This window comes from Sphaeramia orbicularis, chromosome 11 (assembly GCF_902148855.1).
Source record: "Sphaeramia orbicularis chromosome 11, fSphaOr1.1, whole genome shotgun sequence".
Taxonomy (NCBI): Eukaryota; Metazoa; Chordata; class Actinopteri; order Kurtiformes; family Apogonidae; genus Sphaeramia; species Sphaeramia orbicularis.
The window spans coordinates 17,550,713-17,573,273 of record NC_043967.1 but is presented as its reverse complement, the minus strand read 5'-3'; the positions used below and the strand labels follow the sequence as shown (position 1 = coordinate 17,573,273).

The 22,561-nt window shown below is 36.6% G+C and overlaps 1 protein-coding gene across 2 annotated transcripts in view; it reads left to right on the top strand.

The window, feature by feature from the left end:
* The window catches only part of LOC115428644 (regulator of G-protein signaling 1), a 28,683-nt gene extending 23,881 nt beyond the window's left edge, over positions 1-4,802 (top strand). For both annotated transcript variants that reach the window (XM_030147793.1, XM_030147792.1), the window contains exon 6: positions 4,083-4,802. In XM_030147793.1, coding sequence (XP_030003653.1) covers positions 4,083-4,256 — 174 coding nt within the window. In that variant the 3' untranslated portion in view covers positions 4,257-4,802. The remainder of the gene's footprint in view (positions 1-4,082) is intronic.
* Positions 4,803-22,561: the final 17,759 nt, after the last annotated feature.

Sequence of the window (22,561 nt, the reverse complement as noted above, 5' to 3'; positions counted from 1 at the left end):
ATCTGGCCTGCAGGATGAATTTGGGAAGTGCAAAAATTACACTGAAGATATTAACAATCAAGGGTGTCAAATTCATTTTAGTTCAGGTTCCACATACAGACCAATATGATCTAAAGTAAAATAATAGCAAGATAACCTATAAACAGTGACAACTCCATTTTTCTAGGTTCAACTGGACTAGTTTTGCTCTTTTGAAGCAAAACTAGTCCAGTGGAACCTAAAAAACTACTAAGAAGAACAATGGCCGGGGCAAATGAGAAAGTGTTCTTATTTTACTTCCAAACTCCAAACTTTTAACAATATTATACTTGTTACCAAAAGCTTGTGTAACATTGTGCGTAATAAATGATAAGTTGAGGCATAATATTGTTAAAACTGCACTTATTTTTCTTACAAATTTCAGTTTTTTCTGGTTATTCACATGTTTTTTGTTAAAGGATAGTTTGAAAAATGTAAATATTTACACAAAACAAAGAGAAAAAGTTGTCATTATTTATAGGTTATGATGCTGTTACTTTACTGGTCCGGCTCACTTGACATCCAATTGGGCTGAATGCGGCCCGTGGAAGAAATTAGTTTGACATGCCTGATTTAGAAGGTCTTCACATATGCAGCTCTAATATCCATAGACTTTAAACTGATGATTCATCTTTACAGTGTTGTTCTGTGGAAACTGTGGATACAGAATATAAATATTCCACTCTGGAGTGTCCTGCAGTGAGGCCTTTTCCACCTTTGTCTTTAAATGTTTTTTTGAGAATGTGTTTAAGAAAACAGAGGTCATTATTTGGAAGGAGCATATTTGACTTTGAGGCTGTGTCAGAGTCAACACAAACGTTTATACAAATGAAATCAGTGAGTCTGACTAAACATCAGTGATCCACCCTGTGGATTGTAACAGGGTGCAATCAAAACACAAATTGTGTCAACTCAGATTTCAGCCACATTATCATCAAAATCTCCTGATGATGGACAACATTAGAAAAGGTGTTATGGAAATTGCTTATGGCAAAGGTTAAAGGTTTTATTTATACAAGTGGGGCACCTCACGTACTGTACAAAAGTTCAGGGTTATTCAAAAAGAATGAAAAGATTTCATGATCCATTACTTCAGTTCTCAAGCATCGTCATGGAATGAGTCAGTGACCATTTGAAAGAGGAGTTTTCTAAGTTTTGAATGGCTGCCACAGGGTTAGGGTAAGGGTTAAGCTGGTGCCCCAGTGACGGATTGGCCCAAGACTTTGCTCTTTGTGCTTGGTCTGTGAGATCCCCAGACCTCACCGTGTGTGATTTTTTTTTTTTTTGTGGGGATACATAAAAGATCCCATTTATGTTCCATCGCTACCCACTAACCTTGATGACCTTAAACATCGAATAACAACAGCGATCAACTCAGTGGATCGTGATATACTGATAGGCGTCTGGGAGGAATTCTCTTATCGCATTGATGTTGTCCGTGCTGCAGGTGGTGGACACACTGAACACTTGTAAGACAGGAAATAAAAGGTGATTGTGAGTAGAATACTTGTGACTTGGGTGGAGTTTTCTATTGCTTTTCCTTATTAAAATATTGCGTATGAAATCGGTTAATTCTTTTTTTAATAACCCTGTGGAATAGAATGAAGCAATTTCTCTTTTTTTGCTGATTTTCTTGCCCCTTGGACTTGTTGTTTCTTATACAGCTGAGTAACACTTAGGACTTCAGTGAACAAACTGTTGAAAATGCTTTATTTTTCTAATGCTTATATAAACATTCTGATTTTGTGTTTATCAAGGAAATCTTTTTAACCAACGTTAGAGGTGAGCCTTCCACTCACCGGTTGTTTAAGATGGTTTTTTGCCTCTAAACTGTCAGTTTTATTTTTTCTTCCCTCTTAAACATATCTTTTTGGATGATCCTGTAGCTGTAATGACGTCATTTACTGGCAAAGTTTAATCCCTTGGGTTAGATACTTCCTTGTATTGGAATACAGAGTAAACCGAGGAGAATACATACAAAGTAAAGTGTAAATTTCAGTTTCAACCTTCCCCCCAGTCGGTGGTAAAAATGGACTTATCTCACAGGAATATCTGTTCAGTTTTACAGCCTTTGATGGAGCAGTCTAGGTATAAAACAGCTGTGTTTTCTGCATCTCAAGTAAAAATGAAGGTGATTTTTATGGTCAGGTTTCCTCTCTCTTCCATTCTTGCATACTCATGCACCATTCACAGAGTGTTCATCCCAGTGTCAGGCAATAAACTACATGTCTGTAAAGACTCACCCACTCAGGTCAGAGTTAACCAACCAGACAAACTCTTCCCCATTTGTAATTTACAACCTTATTTACTTCTGGACTGTGTTTAACATTTCTCCCAGGAACACACCTTGTACTCGATGACATTTACCAGTTGGAGGGAGATAAAACATACGATTGTATCCTATTTTCTGCTTCTCCAGACACAAATGTAAACGTCTGCAGTAAAACTACATAAGTGCCACATGATCAGTGCATTCTGTGTGTTGATAAAGTGTGTTAATGGAGGGGTGCTGGATTAGGAATATTACACATAATGTCACTGTACGATTTAGTGTGCCTTGGAGCAAATCACCAGCCCACCTGGTCCCACATTTTTATTTAGTTATCATGAAGAATTATGATGTGTTGCACTTCTGACAGCCTATCTCTTTACAATGACTGCCAATATATTTGTCTTGATTCTCAGACTCTTCAAAACATTCAAGACCAATGGACATTAAGAGAAAAAGAAATACAGTTATAAAAGTGTAAATTATTTGGTTAATCTATGATTTATTGACTGAAAATATTATTTCCTTTTCTATTTTTATGTATGGCTTGTGATCACTATACATTGAAACTTTTTGATTAAGTTTTGATCATGTTTAGGGTTAACTAACTGAAATCTATTTAAAAAAGTGTTTAAAGTCACAAATAACCACCTAGATTCTTCCACTTTTACTCAGGACAAAATATCAGCTTTTAAAGATGAACAATATTTATTGTGAAAATCACTGATATGTACTGATATGAACATTTTAATCTTAACACATTTTGCTATATTACCAAGCTTTAATCTAGCTCTGTGCAAAAGTCTTAGGCCACCTCTAGGTTTGTTTTTACTGGGTTGAAATAATCATTCATGTTTATTTTTCTTTCTCTTTTCTTCAGATACAACAAGTAAATTCAGGAAATATTTGCACAGCCTTAAAAGGCAAACAAAAACAATGAGTGGGTTCCAAAGATTAAAGTGAAAAATGAATGGGTTCTAAAGATTAAAGTGACTATTTAGTTTGACCTCTGACCCCATGACAAGAAGCAGCACAAAAAGTTAGAAACATCTAACATGTGTTGAATGAAACCTGGTATAAAACTTGTGAAAATTAATGCAATAAATATCAAATTGTCTGAACAAAAGAATAGAATAGTCTTTATTGCCATTGTAACATGAAACATGTACAACGAAATTAAAAAAGTGTCCACCAGTCAGTGCATAATAAAAACAACAACAACACAGACACAAACATCACAATAGTAAATAAATAATTATAAAAACAAACAAACACACACAGCCAAAAAAAGGGTTAAAGACATGTTAAGTGTAAAGGGAGGTCACACTAAATACGACCACTTTGGATTATAGAAGCTGTTTTTTTCCATGAAACTTTTGTTTTTACTGCTGTACATACTTCACATATATCCACATTGGATTTTAATACAGAGACTGAGAATACGTACGTACAGTCATTAGAACTTTATTAAACCAACAAACCTAATGTTGGACTAGGACTTTTACACAGTGCTGTATGTTTAATGTAATGGCAGAAATCAGTTCCCATCTACTGAAAAATTGCTTTTTTTTCCATTTTGAAAAAAAAGGTTTTAATCATTTTAATTGAAGGTCATTATTTATACCACAATGAGTACATTTAATGCACGGATAAATGCAATTTTGTATACAAATTTAGGCAGAAGTATTTTACCCCAAACAGTGCTGCTCATCAAAATACAAATGTTGTGATGGTCTTGGACAGCTGTTGTTCCATCCGTCTGTTGTGATGCCTTACATCAGTTTTCTGGTCATAGGTGAACCTGGACAGTAAGACCAGAGACCTGACCATCCAGCTGCTGCAGGCGCCGTCTCACACGTCCCTGTCCCACGCACAGAAACGCATCTACTCTCTCCTGGACACAGACTGTTATCCCCGCTTCCTCCAGTCCACCATCTACCTCTCCTTGCTCCGAGAGGCTGAAGACTGAAGCCACGGGTCGATGACGTGCACCGACTCAAGAGGACGAATAGCGGCTCAGCGGTTTACAGGACTTCCAAAACACTGGAGACTGTAAAGCTGGATGTTTAGCTACTGCAGGAAATTTGCATAAAAGACTGTCTGAAGCCAATGTTGATTCATATTGAACATTACCTGCAGGAATTAAGGGGGACACTTTATTCACTCTTTTAAGATGGGTATTATGTATATTCTTGAGTGAACCTAGCTTTGTCTGTCTGTTGATTGTACTTTAATAAATATGTATATCTAACGCTTCCAAAAACGACACATTGCAGTGTTTACATTTTTCTTCATGTCTGGATCCTACAAAATAAAGCATTAAATAAGGAGGATCGTAGTGCACAAATAGAATACACCACTCATTTTGTTTTCACAGGCATATAGTTGAATGAGCGCTGTATACCGTTATTACAGTACACAGGAAATAGCACCACCTTGTTTTTTCTGTATTGTGGCAGACTGCATCCAGTCTGGAGATCTGTTGTTACTAAATGATTTGTCTATTCTATTAACTAGCAAAACTACACAATACATCAAATTAGTTTCATAGTAAAATTTACTAACAATTATTTAGAAAATTTAAATTATTTCTTAATAAACATACACATAACGAGTAAATACTGATGCATTTTTCCTCTATAAAGACAGTCTAATATTTAGTGCTACTGAAAAGTGCAAATTTTTGGGAAATTTCTGTTAAACTAAACCGGAACCTCTATTAAACTGAACTTAACTATTTGTATCATAATCTCTTCATGTAGTTCTCACACTTATGAGCAGTTATAATCAAGACTGTGCTTTGTGACATCACTATGACTTTGACCTTGGGCCATCACAATATAATCACTTTGTCCTGGAAGCTAGAAAAAAATTTGTGCAAATTTGAAGACCTATCACTTTGCCGCTCATATGACATTTTAGATCAGTGTTTTTCAACCTCGGATTTGGGTCACCTGGAATTCAAATGGGGTCCCCTGAAATTTCTAGTAACTGATAAAAAAACAAAAAAACTTACTAATAAAAATATATATGGTGAGTTGAGAGAGATAATCCCAATACATAAAAGACATGACAAACTGTGAAATTGAAACTGAAGCACTGTGGTACTGTTTATCTTTCAAATGTTCATTGTGGTCGGTTTCAGATGCTGCAGCTCTTTCATAATTCATAGTTTGAGTTCTTGTTTGTTCAGTATTAATTGTCAGCCTTGTAAATCCAAGCTGGACTGACTGTACATATCCTGACCAAGGAAAATCAAATTCTCACTTTGTGCAGTAATCTACACCTGGCTTTTCTGCCTCCGTCCATAATAATATACATTATACAGTATAAATGTCGTCTAAAATTAACATTTATTTGCAACATAGTATAGCAAAATATTACATGATCAAAAACAAATTAATTGTAGCAAAAAAAAAAAAAGTCTCCATTTTGAATGTCTGGGGTCGCCAGAAATTTGTGATGTTAAAATGGGGTCATGAGCCAAAAAAGGTTGGGAACCAGTGTATTAGATGTAATAGCAACAAACAAGGACCTGGACTGTTATTCGTGGCTGCCGTATGGGAGGAGGAGGCAAAGGTTAGTGGGTGCGGTGTGCTACTTCACCACTAGATATCACTAAATATTACACAGTGAATCTTTTACGACGGTGGTTTCAAAGCCAGTTTCTTCTTCTTCCTCTACTAACTTTACACTTCATGCTAGGCTAACCATGTTGAGCTTAGTCCTGAACAAATAGACAAGAGAAAGACGCATCTAAAAACTTCACTCTTACAGTATTTTGATTAAAAAAATATATGTATTATTTTTATTAATATGATATATCTTTATTTAGGTGGGACAGTGCACATTAATGAACACATTTATACATTCCATTTCATAAATATGTAAATATGCCGGAGTTAGCGTCAGTGTTAATTTTTATCTGCAGTCCCCACTTAATAAATAAAAAAAATATAAGCAGAATTTGACCACTGGACCCTTTATATGAAGATCCTTTTCACAGCTCCAAGGTAAGTATAAATAGATGTTCAACCAGACACAAACCCATAAATGGTATCAGCTCCCTCTTTTGTAAAGTTTGCCTCACGTCCTCTCTAAACACACATCCAAAAAAGAACCAATGCTCTATGCAGCGGTTCCTTTAACCTGGTTCTTACTGATGTCAAATGGCAGCAGTTTTTATAGGTAGCCACGTGAATATGGAAAAAAAGACAGCAGTTTTCTTTTCCTTCACTTTTCGTGACCTGTGAAACTATGCGACTATTTTTTTTTAATCATTAAACATCCTCCCTGTAAGCAGCTCACGTCCCCATGGTCCAATAAGTCCTGCACTGTGAGCGTTCCATGCTGAGTTTAAGGAAAAAGAAGTTACGGAAGAATCAACTCTTTACTGAAAAGGTCAAAGTACAACAAGAGTTTCTTATGATGAGGAAACAGACTCTGACAGGTTAAATGACTTTGTGGGAGTATTTACAGATCTGTTCAATCCTCTGCTACAATTCCTTTTAAATTGTTCCTGTGAAAAACATCACCTGGTAACATGCAGGGGCATTTACAGACCCAACAGGGTGGCACATGGACATGGTTAGACAGATTATAAGACTGTTTATGGAACTAATGTGTGTGTTAATTCTTTTGTGATCAGAGTGGTGGTTATGCAGCTGATGTAAGTGTGTCTGTGGGGAATGAATGACTGACCCACACAGAGGTTGCTGGGATACAAAGCTACATGGAGGGAACATGCTGAATGTGTTGTGGACCAGAGCTAACACTACAGCTGCACTCAGCTGGTTCCAGATATTAAACAAGAATAGGTCTGAGTCACTCTGAGGTTTATGTTTTGGTGGTTTGTGAATGGCAAGTCCTTTCATCCTGCACTTTCTAAAATAATCTTGATTATTCCTAGTAGGGATTATAAAAGACTTCTTTTTTTTTTTCTTTTAAAAATGCACTTATTCATTTTCCTATTGATGATCAAGGTTCAAGTCATGTCCACTGCCCAGCCAAAAAAAAAAAAGTCGCACATACAATATTTAAGATAAGATAAGATAAGATACTTTATTGTCATTATACAAAATGTACTATGAAATTTAGGCGCACTATCAGGATGCGGACTCATAAACAGTAATAGTAATAAATACTAATAATAACTAAAAGAATATATAATAAAAACAAAATATGCATCACTCAAATATCAACATCCATTCATTCATTTCCTCACGTCAGCCTCCTTCATTTATCACACAACACACACATCAGTGCCAATGTATGCAATGCAATGTATGAAATAGTGCAAATAAAAATGTCTATACTTTAGTGGTTGAGTTCATTGTTCAGTGTGATTATGGTTGCGGGGTAAAAACTGTTCAGGAATCATGTGGTGCATATTTCATTGCACCACCTTTGGTTTTGATTACAGGAGACATTCACTGGGACATTGTTTTTGCCACATAATGCTTATGTAGTGTCACAATAAGCTTCATGATATTTTTTCCATCCATAGTTGCATTCATTTTTGATTATTGATGACAGAGAAGTTACTTGCTGCAGTTGGAGTTAAATAAACAGCCTGGATTTAACAAAGCAAATAGGTCAGATCCTTCCATGGGTCAGTACTGCAGTGGTTAATAATGTTTCAGCGGTAACAGGTTATTTAACACTAACTGATGCAATAAGTGTCCTTGCATGTCTTTCACATGAAAAAGATTGGACAATGCCACGATTGATCAGGATCATCAGGCTTGTGACAGAATGGTTCACAGAGAGTGAGACATCATTTTCACACATGCATTAACCTCCATAAAGTCCAGACTCTAATTTGGATGTGATGAAGTCTTGATGCAGCGGTACGATTCTCCATCATCAATAATCAAAAATTAATGCAACTATGGATGGAAAAAATATTAACCTATAAAGACCCAGTGTTACTATTGTGGTAGTTCCCAAATGAACTTTTCTCTTTATTTAACCATTCTTAAGTGATTTACCACCATTTATTGTAATATTATCATCTGTATTTTGCATTTTTTCAGTGTAAATCATGTACTTTCCTGTATTTAATTTACTGATCATGTAAATAGTCATAACAGCTCAGAGTAAATTTGAGGGTTATTTTATCAAAAATAGAGAAAACTGAAGAAAAAGTGACTTTTGTTAACTGAACATTAAAACACCCGTCTGTAACCACTGTCATTGATCCAACTCCATGGGTTTTACTGCTGAATCAATGTTGTAGAAGATTCACAACAGAGCCTCTGAACGTCCAAATGGGTCATATCTAATGACCATGAAAAGATGACAAACTGTATTTTACCTCAGTTATTAACATGTATTGGTAGGATTAGTGGATCAGCTGGTATTAAACAGTTTATATCAGTAGATGGTTTTGGTTGACAGTGGATGTTTAGGTCTTTATTGATTAAAAACCTCATTTTGACACTACATAAGCATTATGTGGCAAAAAAAGATGTCACAGTGAATGTCTCCTATAATCAAAACCAAAGGTGGTGCAGTAAAATATTGCATGTGTGACCTTTTTTTGGCCAGGCAGTGTATTTTTACAGGAGTGTACATGTTTTGTGTGTTTTGTTTGTTTGTTTTTTACAACTTTGTCCAGCTCCTTAAAAATACAATATAAATGCCCATCTGTATTTTGGGCCTTCCCTCTGAGGAAAGCTCTTGAGACAAATGAGAACTTACACAGTCATCTTAACCAAGGTTTTCTTTGCAGACAGATGTCCCTGAAATACATCGACCCCTTTACTTTCAGTCAGGTCACCTTGCTTATGTCTGGACTTCTCACCCTATGTGTGAACCTAGAAAACATTCTAAAGAAATGTATTTGCTGTTGATTTTTCAGAACCTGTAAACAGACGCTTCTGGTACCACACCTTCACTATTGTGTCAACAGCAGTATATAAATACAAGAAATAACACCCAGCTCCAGCAAAGAAAAAGGTCATCAGATAACAAATGGCTGATGGGGAGAAAATTAATGAACCCAGGCTGAAGAATGTCCATGTGTTCAAACAGCATTAGTGAAGCTGTTTATGTTCACTGATAGTTGAATAGAAAGCAGATATTCACTGCCCACTAAGTAGCAGAACTCCTCTGGACTGCAGCCATGGACAGCAGTGTTTGGTCCAGAAGGTAAACACAGAGAAACTTGGCTTTAATGATTCTCAGGAATCTCATTTACTTTCACATCCTATTAAAAATACACAAACATCACAGTGTGCCACCTGCCCTCATGATCTTTAAATCAGAAATAGATTAATTCAGTTGGAACGGTTCCTTTTTCCTTGTTTGGGCCTGAGTCTGAGGGCCTTGTTGTAAAAATGATTATTATTCTTAAGAATTAATCACATTTTTAGGCTCTGACCATCGTCTAAAGCCAACATTTTGCATCAGAGATAATAAAGTATTGTATGGCAATAGTGTCCCAACAGGAAGTTTCACATGAATGTACTAAATTTGTTAAGCACATTGGTCCAATAGCCAAAGCTAAACAGGGACTCTGCCATTTTGGGTTGAAGACAAACTTTTCCCCGTTTTTGCCAACTCCACCCAGATAAGTATTTTAAAGATCATTGCAAACATACCAAAATAGTGACTTTTTATTGAATATTATCACAATGGTCACAAGGCAAATTTTACTGTTTCACCAGAAATGGTTCAACAGCACTGTCAACGACATTTCACATAGACATATCAAATTTGGAATGCATATGAATCAGGACCCATAGCCAACAACTAACAGAAAATCTGTTTTTGATTTAAATGTGCTCTTTGTCCTGTTTTGTTCACCTCAACAAATCCAATATACTGATGTTAGTTTAATGTATTTATTTCACCATCTTAGCCCTCTGACAGCTTTACACAAAAATGCCATCCCGTATGGTCAAGCGGTTAGGATTCCTGGTTTTCACTCAGGTGGCCTGGGTTCAACTCTTGGTATGGGAACATTAACATCTTGGGGGGCAGCTGTGATTCTCAAACGTTACCTGTTAGAAACCCCCACCCCCCCTTTGGAGGAAGAAAAGTTTGTGGGCCACACTTCAAACCCAACAAAATTCAAACAATGGTTCAAGTATAATTTTCGTTGAAAGGAACATCAGTGTTATACCCATTCTTTTTGCTTTTCTTTAAAGAATTTATTGTGCAAATTAAAACAACTTACTTTCTGCTTGAACAATACAAATAAACTCAACAACACTGCTCACTGAGACAATACTGTTCCAAATAAAAATATGAAATTGCAATAAGCAATTATCTTGTTACAGCTATAACATTAAAGTTAAAGAACAGACTAATTTTTTGCAGCAAAGATGAATATTTTAACAGTATCAGTGGCTGCAATGAGCCCATTTGACATTTGCACATATTTTCAGAACAATAAAGTGCATAAAAAGTGTGTAAAGCTGTGCAAAAACAGGAATGGTAAAATAGTCGTCCATCTCCAAACCTACATTCTTTATCTAGTCAACTGACAGATCACAATGGCAGTGGATTTGTTTGTTGTTCGTCCCTAAAATGAGTTCAGGATGTTTGGAACGCCAAAACATCAGTTCTACCTGCTACATCTTCTGACCTGATGAAAAAAAAAACACCCAGGAGCCACCTATGGGGGGCCCACCCCACAGTTTGAGAAAGATCTGTAAGGTAGGAGAATCGGTTTATGAACAAAAGGTTGCTGGTTCGATTGTCAGTAGTTCGATGATGTGCCCTTGGGCAAGGCACATAGCCCCCCCAGGTGCCTAACATGGAAGCCCACTGCTCTTAGTCCACAGTGTGTGGTGTGTTCCTGCATGTTCAGCTAGTCATGGGTTAAATGCAGGTCACTTTTCAGTATTGCATGTCCACATGTAAAACACACACTGACAAATAAAGATACTTAATTCTTAAAATGTTCTAGAAAAAAAAACAACTAGACAGTCATGCATGCCATTGAGGTAAAAATTTTGACTTGTTGCCTTGACAAATTTGTTGTCATTAGTCACTTTTCCATTGACCCTCAAATTGCACAAATATAACTTGCGCATAAAAATTTACCTAATGGAAAAACGACGATTTCGCCACAAGTCTCATTTTTCGATTAAAAGTTTTTGCGCTGGCAAGAGGTGGTTTGTTGGGCGTAACGCAAATGATATATCATGCAAAACTGCAATGGAAAGACCTTTTTTCGCAACTAGAGTCAGGTGAATTTAAAAAACAGATGTTGACGGATGTTACAACAAGCGAAGAAGTAGAAGAAACAAATCACGGCATGTGTGGACACAACTGAAAACCCAATCAATTTTTAATTTAGTACGAGATAGAAGGGTAATATATAATAATAATGAATATATCTGTAAATCAACACCATATTTATGTTCGTCGCCATGTTTATGGAATGACTTCTCGTGTCATCTCGCGATAATAAATAAACAAATCATCGCATTTGTGATTTAATGGAAAAACCGACATTACACACTTCTGTTTTTTCGACATTTAGTAAATATTGGTAAAGTTTTGCGCAAATGTCCAATGGAAAAGCAACTAGTGTACATTGTCCTAGTTTGTACCAGACTCATTTCTGAAGACATACAGTATACCAAGTACATGCCCATAACAAAAGCTCTTTACTGCTGCTGGATCTAATAGAAGTGGACCCAGTCAGCTCTGTTTCACTGTGTAAAAAGTATTGACATTCCAGAATCAGTGCATAATCTACGAACAACTGAAGCATGTACTTCACTCCTGCTTCCTCCAATCAAACCACTCCACTCACCTGCCTAATTGACACTTTAAGTATTATAGTAGTTTTGCCACAACCTTCCAATAGATCTGCACAGACATCTCAGTGGGGTCTTCTGGGACCAGAGGAGCTGCATTAGTTGCATCCTCCTGCACATTAGAATATGTTATCAGACAGTGACTGGAAAAGGAGTTATTGGTGTTGACGTCTGATAAGCAGCATTTCCTCATGTACAGAACATTAAATGATTGATTTAAGAGATGAAAACATGCGAAGATGTCTCTATGCAAGTAAAAGAGATGTTGTTTTATACTCAAAGGAGACAAAAATCCTGTATGCTTATTACTTACAAACTGATTTTTGCACCACTCGTCAACAGTTTAAATTAGTTTACTTGTGAAAAGAAGTAAAACACAGATAAACGCAGATGTAATGAGCCACAACATTATGAGCTTTATGCTTGAAGCCATGAGATGGTGATGAGGATTTTTTGTTAAAGCACATCACACAAATATTTGATGGAATTTAAAGATTGGAGACCAGGACCATGAGAGTAAGGTCTCAGACTCAAAGCATGTGAAAACTATGTGCTGTGTGATATTAACCTGGTATTTAAGGCCTATTGACGTTTTGTGTGTTGTGTCATGGTCGCTCCTCTGTTGGTGTGGATCAGATGGGATAGTTTTGGTCCCATGAGCTTTGGGTTGTGTTGCCATTTGTGGTTAGTCCTCCGCAGACCACTGACAGGAAATACTCACCACTGCTGAACTGAAAACATCAACATGCAGTGATGCTACACACTCCTTCAGTCCTCTTTACTTCTAGAGGAGCTTCAGCTAGTTCCTATAATGATGTAGCTCTTTGAAAAGTTTTATGTACTTCTACAGACTAAATCTCTTGTACTATATTCATTGCTGATGCAAACACCAAAAAGCAATAATTGTTTTCCCATGAGTCTTTTGATAATAATTTAACCCTGTAAAGCCTGAACTATTAGACCACTGACAGAAAATTCCAGTTCTATGAAACCAGAGCCTTTATTGGTCCTTCTGAACGACCAAAAAAAAAAAAAAAAAAACATTTTTCAAATATCAATTCCCGTGTATGAGATTCAGTTTTGTATCATATTTGATACATTGGGTCTCAGTGCTCAAATATTATTATTTTTGAACAAACAAAAAGATAATAGAACACAAACATGTCTAACAAATTGGTAATTCCTTTTCAAAATTGGCAAAGTTCTGCCTCCTTTCTCATTAATAACAATCTTGTAGTGTCACTGGAAAAGCCTCTGGTGAAAGAATTCCTCCCCCCCTGGTGGATTATCTGTGTATTGCATGTATCTAATTGTATACATCAGGGTTTTTTAAGAGAAAAAAAAAATCACACTGATCATGTAGAGGGCTTCAAAACTCAAGTATCAAATATGATACGTTTGGTGTTATAGGGTTAAATACTTTTGACTCTAAGAAAATCAGTTTTTTCAATATTTTCTTAGTTTGTTGAAGAGTCTGGCCTCATTTTAGTTCAGGGGCCATATACTGTCCAATCTGATCTCATGTGGGTCAGACTGGTAAAATAATAACCTATAAATAATTCCTTGACTGTTCATATCTTCAAAGTGATTTTCGCACTTGCCAAATTCAACCCACAGACCAGATTGAACCCTGTTCCAGAGGCTTCATGTTTGACAAACCTGACTTTTAAATGAGGCAACACATCGTTTTGTTTTTTCAATAAAACTGTATAATTTCACATCAATCAACCATTATTATTACTAGATCAGTGTACAAAAACTTGAAAAGTTAGAGCTGATAAAACATAGACTAAAAGCAAAAGAAACATGGTAAAGAAATTATTAAATGTGGGAGAAGTGGTTCACTAATTTTCACATGAATTTGTTATAGATAGATAGATAGATAGATAGATAGATAGATAGATAGATAGATAGATAGATAGATAGATAGATAGATAGATAGATAGATAGATAGATAGATAGATAGATAGATAGATAGATAGATAGATCGGTCGGTCGGTCGATCAATCGATTGATAGATAGTTTTATTTGCCATTTGTACACATTCAGGAACCTAGGAATTATTATGCAGAGGTCTTTCAGAGTGCAAGTGCAAAGGTTATTCATTCTTTCATTCATGCACATGTTTATTTCAAAACTACTACCACAATTTAACACTTAACAGATGACAACTGGACAGACACATAAACACATGGTTTGAAAAGGGGATGGAAAAAGCAAGACAATAAATAGCACAGTAACTTGTAATAAATATCAAAAAATGAATATTATCCACAAATTGCACTTAAAGACACTGCACATGAGAACATTACACATTCCTGAAAAGTACAAAAAACATGCTTGACTCCTAGAACTTCATGATGTTGTGAAAGCTTGGGTGCTGTGCTTAAGCCTTATTATGGAAGGGAAAACCCTGAGTATATCGATCTCTCTCTGTTTGAGTCAAATGATCAGTATAACAACAGCAGACTCCTTCTCAGTGACACAGTGAAACAGACCATTTGTCAAACTACGACGCTGCAGTCGTTCCTTTAAAGGAAGAGGCTACAGTGCCAGTCAGAGGAAGTGCAGCTGAGATCTGTATTACAGAGGAAGAGGAGACAGATTTTATAATGTGAAGTAATGAGGTGAAAGAGTGTAAATGTGAGAAAAAGGGGAAGAGAGAGAGAAAGAGACAGTGTTTAGACAGCACTGATTGAGCAAGCTGAGTGGAGTGTGAAGGCTGCCTTTTCATGCTCAAAACAATAAGCGACTGAAGTGAAGAATTTTGCATCCTACTGCCAAGCTGAACAAACCTGACACTTTCACTGGCCCTCTACAGAATGCAATGCAGAAAAAACACAGAATTCAGCACACAATACTGAATACTCTGTTAGAAGCATTTAGTTTGTCATCAGCAATTTGACACATAGCCTATCTGGAGTGCAGAGGTCAAGGAGACAAGAATTTTCCTTTGTTGCATGATGGGTCGGGAACAAAAATACAGTTATCAAAAGGATAATGTCATACTGCTGCGTTCCAGTTAAATAAACAAATATGGAGAATCTGACTTCATATCCCTGTTTAGCAGTGGTGTAGTCCAGCGTATACGGCGGTATACGGAGTATACCTACTTTTTTTTTCAGTCAGCATTGCGTATACCCACTTCTAAATCCCCTGATGTGCACCATTCAGTAGTATCTGTAGCCAAATTTTGCCCAGTTTTACCTCCGCCAAGGAGTTTATGTTTTTGCCAGTGTTGGTTTGTCTGTCTGTCTGTCTGTCTGTCCGTGTGCTAGATAACTCAAAAAGTTATGGACTTTCAGGAAATTTCAGGAAATGTTGATACTGACACAAGGAACAAATGATTAAATTTTGGTGGTGATGGGGGTGGGGGACGGGGGACGGGGGACGGGGGATGGGGGACGGGACTGATCTGCCTTGGCGGAGGTCTGCGCTCTATGAGTGCTTTTCTAGTTTCCAATAGGATGGTGAAGCTGTGACCCACCCTACTGTGCCTCTAATTGGCTAGTACTTGGTACCTTCACTGATTAGAATGGTTAACTTTAGGCATGAGGACTGATGAACCAATCAGAGGTAGAGTAGGGCAGGTCATACTGAGGAAAATACTACTAACTAGTTAAGGCCCCCTCTGGAACTTGATTGGATACCTCAGGTGCCAGTGTCATCCCAGTTGATTGACAGGTCACTGCACGTCTCGTTGAAAGATGCGCAATTATTAGAAATGTGAACGAGAAAAGCAGAGTTAATGTCTTTCAAATGAGTGACACATATTTAGAGAACCTACTTTCATGGAATACAAAATTATGAGGTAAATTTTAAGGTGGTTTCAGAATGAGTCTGTCAAGCTTGTCCCCAGACGATAGTCTGGTTTTGTCTGTCTTTTATGTTGTCTGTCATTTCCTGTTTTATTTTGTTAAGTTTCCCTCGTGTGTCATGTCTGGTGTCTTTACTTCCTTTCCCTGATTGTGTCCACCTGCTCTTGATTACCTGACTCCGCCCTAATTTGTTCCACCTGTGTCTCATTGTCTTCCCTCCCTCTTGTGTACTTAAGCCCTGTTTTTCCCCCTTGTCAGTCGCCAGTTCGTATTTTCCTTGTTAAGTACTTACCAGTGTTTTTGATCCTGTCTGTCTGCCTGCCTACCTGTTTTTTGACCCGGTTTGCCATCTCGTTTTTGCCTGTCTGCCTAATCCCTGTCGGTTTTGTCTGCCTCATTCTGACCTCCTGGTTTTTGATCTCCTCGCCTGACTTTTTACGGTACGTGAGCTAGCCTGATCCCTATGTCCTGTTGCCTGTCTGACTGCTTTCCCGTGTATGACCTGTTTCCGCCACTGACCTCCCTCTGCTTCTCCCTAGTCGGGGTACCGACGCATACTACCGAACCGGACGGAGGGTTCTCGTCCCCAGTCCGGAGTACTTACCCGGAGAAGAACTCAGCGTCCATTGTCCTCAAGATTTTGTTCATTATCATATTCATTGATCTGTCAGTGAGCTGGGTGTTTAATAAACACTGTGAACTTTTACTTCTGTCTCTGGGTCATGCATCTGGGTTCAGTTTTCGTACACTGATCATTACAGTGTCACTGTTTTAAACTACTGGCCATATGACTGCACATTTAGAGGAGAAGAGATGGGGTCACCAATAGTTAAACTGAGCGAGTAGGCTAACGCTATGAAAGGCTAACGCTATGAAAGGCTAACACTATGAAAGGCTAATGTTATGAAAGGCTAACATTATCCTATGTTTGCCTCATGTTGAATACATTTATATTCATGCAGCTGCTTGTGTGACCAGTAAAACCTACAAACTGCTCCTGATCAAGTCATGATAATTTCATTGTAGTGAGCAAACAGATTTTTGGGTAAACTAAATAGAGTAGTCTAACAAGTCACTGTTTCTAAAATGGCGTTTTTCTGGACTGAAAAAAAAAGGCCAAAAATTGAGAGTAAACCACCAAATTTAGCAATTGATCAGCAACTGAAAAGACACTAAAGAGTATTGCCTCAGAATTATTATGCTAATCTAAATGAATCTGAAGTTTACTTATAATATGAATTCTAGCTATAGTAAAATATTTTCTGTAACTAAACAATAACATACATCTGTGTTCCTCACATGGTGACTGGTAATAATATGTAACTTTTATCTAGTGCCATAATCAGGTCAACGATTTTTTTTTTTGAGTGTGTGAAGTGATTTCATACCAACATCAAAGCACTAATAAGACACTGTTAGCATAGCACTAAGCATACCAGATTAAGTTGACAGTACTACTTTATGACTCACAAAGTCATAGTGTGGTCTGTTTTAAATACCACCCAAACACACTGACATCTGTGTGCACTTACCTTTCTCATCAGCTGACACCCTCGACTGCAATAAAATCTTGCAAATATTATGACTGGAATCCAATAACAATCTTCTCCAAATTACATTCTTTAAATCATTTATTCTTATTTAGAATAAAATAAAAAATGCAAGAGGGTGTATATTACAGAAAAAATTACAGCAAAACTACAATTGAAATTAGAACAATTTGAGACAAAATGGAAACTAATAGCACAATTTTTTTTAACGCATCTATTTATTTATTTTAAAATCTTAACTTTCTTATGCTTTAACTAACTTAACATGACTTACATCTCTGTATAAGTACTGGCCACATTTGTACACCTGCAAGTTTGCTTTGCCTGGGAAAAATAAATAAAAAGTAAAAAAAAAAAAAAAAAAAAAAAAAAAAAAGAAGAATATAAAAATGCTAACTTACTAAAAGAATTACAAGCCTAATTCCAAAAAAAGTGTGCTGTTGTGTAAAATATAAATAAAAACAGAATGTAAAGATTGGCAAATGTCATGAACCCATATTTTAGTCACAGTCAGTATCAGAATGGTGTTTCTTGCCATGTAAGTAAACAGGGTTCACATTACTAGGAATTTGCTTCAGTGGTTTGGTGCATACATAGAACATGAAGCGAGTAAGAAGCATACAGTAAAAAATAAAATGAAATAGAATAAAATAAATAAAGAAGTAAGAGAATAAACAAGTAAGATATAGTTAAAAATATACAATATAAAATATACAGTGTGGACAAAACCAATGGGTGTGAGTGAGACTCTAATGGTACCAGTAATGGTTCTGTGCAGGTACCATTAGAGTCTCACTAGAACATAGACACACATCAACTGTTTACACTGAGAAAATGTACCATTTTCAGAAAAAGTTTATCAACTAATTGTCAGTAGGTGTTAACCATCAACAGGACATGAGCATCTTAGTGTAAAGATGGACAGAGGTTTGACAGATGAATTAAAACTTGAAATTCTTAGTTTATTTATCAGCTCTCACTTCTAAATCCTGGTGGTACGTGGTGGTAGTATTGGTGAAATCAAAATGAGGAGGTGGTAAAGGCCTTCCAACTAAATGTAGACAAAAGTCCCGGCTCAGATGACCTTGAGTTTTTCACTTAAATATGGAAGAAATTCTGGATCTCCTTAAATTTATCTTTAATGTAGATGCAAAAAAAAAAAAAAAAAAGTAGAGGTAGAAGAGTCTGGGTGTTGAACTGGCCTCCGGTCCAGACCTTTTACCAACTGAAAACATTTGACACCACAGGAAATGAAAAATACAGCAAACAATGGTCAGGATGCTTGCGTCAGACATGGATGGGTCAACATTCCTCTCCTGTAACTCCAGCAACTGGTGTCCTCACTTCCAAACATTTACAGACTGTTGTTAGAAGAAGAGGGAATGATACATATGAAAATTATGTCCCAACTTTATGGAGATGTGTTCCTGCCATCAAACTGACCTTCTTTTCATAAAAATTGTACACTTTCTCAGTTAATAGATTCATCCACTATCTCAGGGGACACCAACTCCAGCCCTCAAGGCCCATGTTTTAGATATTTCCCTCTTTCAGCGCACCTGGAAGACATTAGGTTGTGATCAGACTTCTGCAAAGTTTGGTGATGAGCAGATCATTAACTGAACCAGGTGTGCTGGAAAAGGGAAGTATCTACAACATGCAGGATACTGGACCTTAAAGACCAGGTTTAGGCACCCCTGCTCGGCTGCTCCAGAGGGTCACAGGGGTGTTGGCAGTGGTGTAGTGGTCCCTGGAGAAGTGGGTATACACTAAATTTTTAGGTTCTTTTTTTTTTTTTTTAAAGTAGTCCAGAAAAAATGTACAAAATACCTACAAAGGTTTGTTTGTTTTACTGGTCACACAAGCAGCTGCATGAATGTAAATGTATTCAACATGAGACAAACATAGGATAACGTTAGCCTTTCATAATGTTAGCCTTTTATAACGTTAGCCTGCTCGCACAGTTTAACTATTGACGACAAAATCTCTTCTCTAAATGTGCAGTCACATGGTCAGTAGTTTAAAACAGTAACTCATTTGGAAACCACCTTAAAATGTACCTCAGAAAGTAGATTCTCTCGATACGTGTCACTCATTCGAAAGACATTTATTCTGCCTTTCTCGTTCGCATTTCCAATAACCACACATCTTTCAAAGAGATGTGCAGTGACCTGTCAATCAACTGGGGTGACACTGGCACCTGAGGTGTCCAGTCAGGTTCCAAAGGTGGCCGGTGCTAGTTAGCAATGTTTTCCTGAGCATGACCCACCCTACTCTGCCTCTGATTGGCTCACCAGTCCTCATGCCTAAAGTTAACCAATGTAATCAGTGATGGCACCAAGTACTAGCCAGTTAGAGGCAGAGTAGGGCGGGTCATTTCTTCACCATCCGAAGGGAAAAAATGGGCAGTTTGGTTCAGACACTGCTGAATGGTGCACATCAGGGGGATTTAGAAGTGGGTATACGCAATGCTGGCTGAAAAAGAAGCAGGTATACTCCGTATACCCTGGACTACACCACTGGGCATTAGAGCGTATCCTAGCGACCAATTAACCTTTCAGTGTATGTCTTTGGATGGTGGGAGGAAGCCAGAGAACCCACAGAGAATTAACACAGACATGGAAAGAACATGCAAACCCACCACACAAAGACCCCATGCACTGTAAAAATCTAAATCTTACCAAGATAATTTTCACTTGTTCCATTGGCAGATTTTTTTTTTTTTTTTTTGCTTGAATTAAGCAAAAAAAAATCTTGAATTAAGCAAAAACAAACAAACAAACCAACAAACAAAAAAAATCTGCCAATGAAACAAGTGAAAATTATCTTGGTAAGATTTCTTGAAATAAGATTTTCAAGATCTACTGTCTAAAAATAAATTCTAATACCTCACTTACAAGTTACTCTTTAGGTGATTATATCTTATTTTAAGTGTGATGAGATATTTTGACTAGAAATGAGAAAAATACAGTTGAATACACTAGGTAAGATTTTGATTTTTGCAGTGTGCCTGTTAGCGCTGGAATCGAACCAAGGATCTTCTTGCTTTGATCTGTATTTATGTTCTACTGTGAATAAAATACGAGTTTATAAGTTTTGCCATTCTCTTTTTTATTTACATTTTATACAATATCACTATGTTTTTGGAATTGGGGTTGTACATGAGAGGTGTTCCTTGTCTTCTGAATTCATAATCTATTATTTTAATGGTGTTTATCACTTATGTTAGAGTTTATGTGGATGAATTTTTAGCACTATCATAACAAAATATTAGAATAATGCTACCTCTATGTAAACCAGTAAAGAAGCTGCAAACATGGATGACAACGCCCAGGAAGTAAATCCAACAAAACAGGAGTATCACACAGATCAACTGATTCTGAAAACTATGGAAGAGGATTAGGGCCACTGAAAAAAAAAAAAAGGTCAAATATATTTTTATTATTATTATTCTGAGAAAAAAGTCAGAATTCTGAGATTGAAGTCAGAATTCTGAGAAAAAAGTCAGAATTCTGAGAAAAAAGTCAGAGTTCTGAGAAAAAAAAATCTGAATTCTGAAAAAAGAAGTCAGAATTTTGAGATTACGTCAGAATTCTGAGAAAAAAGTCAGAATTCTGATTTTTTTCCTCAGAATTCTGAGATTAAAGGTAAAAGTCAAAATTCTGACTTTAATCTCAGAATTCTGACTTTAATCTCAGAATTCTGACTTTTTTCTCAGAGTAATAATAATAAAAAATATTGAAGCTTTTTTTTTTCTTTTTCAATGGCCCTAATCCTTTTCTGTAGGAAAACGGCCGACACACAAAAATAAAACTATTTCTGTCGTCCTCTATCAGCATTTATGAGCTGTTACCAGATCTTCAATCAGTTAATAGAACTGATAACATGTAAATGATAACGTGCAGTGACAAAGGCATGCGGTGGTTCTGGCATTGTGCAGCGCTGTTTTTCCAAAACAAAGGGAAGTAGATTTAGCGCAGATACAAAAGGTCAGTGGGTGCAGATGTCATGTTTTAAGAAGCTTGAGTGCCCCGACGCCTAGTTCATGTTACCACATCCACACAGAAAAGAAAATAAATAAAAGAGGTTAAAAAAATAAAATAATCTCTAGAGGGAGAAAACTTAGAGGAGGAGCCAGTGGCAGTGAAGCTTTAATATTTCACACACAGTATCCGCATATTGAGTTTATTATGAGTCTGTGTCTAAGCCACTGTGTCCAAGTCTGATTGTTCAAGCTTTTAGTGAAGTCAGGATGTGGGAAATGCACTGCCTATCACCACCATCAAGGGAAATTACCACAAAACAGGAAAGTCTTTAGTCCATTCCATTCCAGGCACTGAATATCACTGAATATCTGCAAGTGGTGCAACTTCTTACTGTGTCCTAAATCCAATACATTTGTAAGACCTGCCAAAATTTAACATTTTAACATTTTCACAAATTTAACATTAACACAAAATTCAGATTATTACATCTAAGATATTTTACAGTTTATTAACCCATAAGGACCCAGTGTGACATTTGTGTCAGTTTCCAAATTATTTTTCTCAATATTTAACATTTCTTAAGTTATTTATCACCATTTATTACAATATAGTTTTATAGTTTTTGTGTGTAAATCATGTATTTTCCTACATTTAATTCACTGATCATGTAGATGTTCATAAAAGCTCGGAGTAAAGATGAGGGTTATTATATCAAAAAATAGAGAAAACTGAAAAAAAGTTACTTTTTCAGCAAAATCTCTCATTAACTGAATATAAACCCAGTGTCTCCATCCACTGTCACTGATCCAACTCCATGGGTTTTACTGGTGAATCATTGCTGTAGAAGATGACAGGGTTCCCATGGTAACTACGGAGCCTCTGAACATCCAAATGTGTCATATCTGATGACCATGAAAAGATGATAAACTGTATTTTACACCAATTATTTACATGTATTGATAGGATTGGTGGATCAACAGGTATTAAATATTTTATACTGGTAGATGATTTTGGTTGCCAGTGATTGTTTGGGTCTTTATGGGTTAAAATAAATATATAAATAAATGTAAATATAAAAAAGCCAAGACTTTTAGGAGGATATAGAAATAAATAATTAGTGTAAATATTAAATAATTAGTTAAAC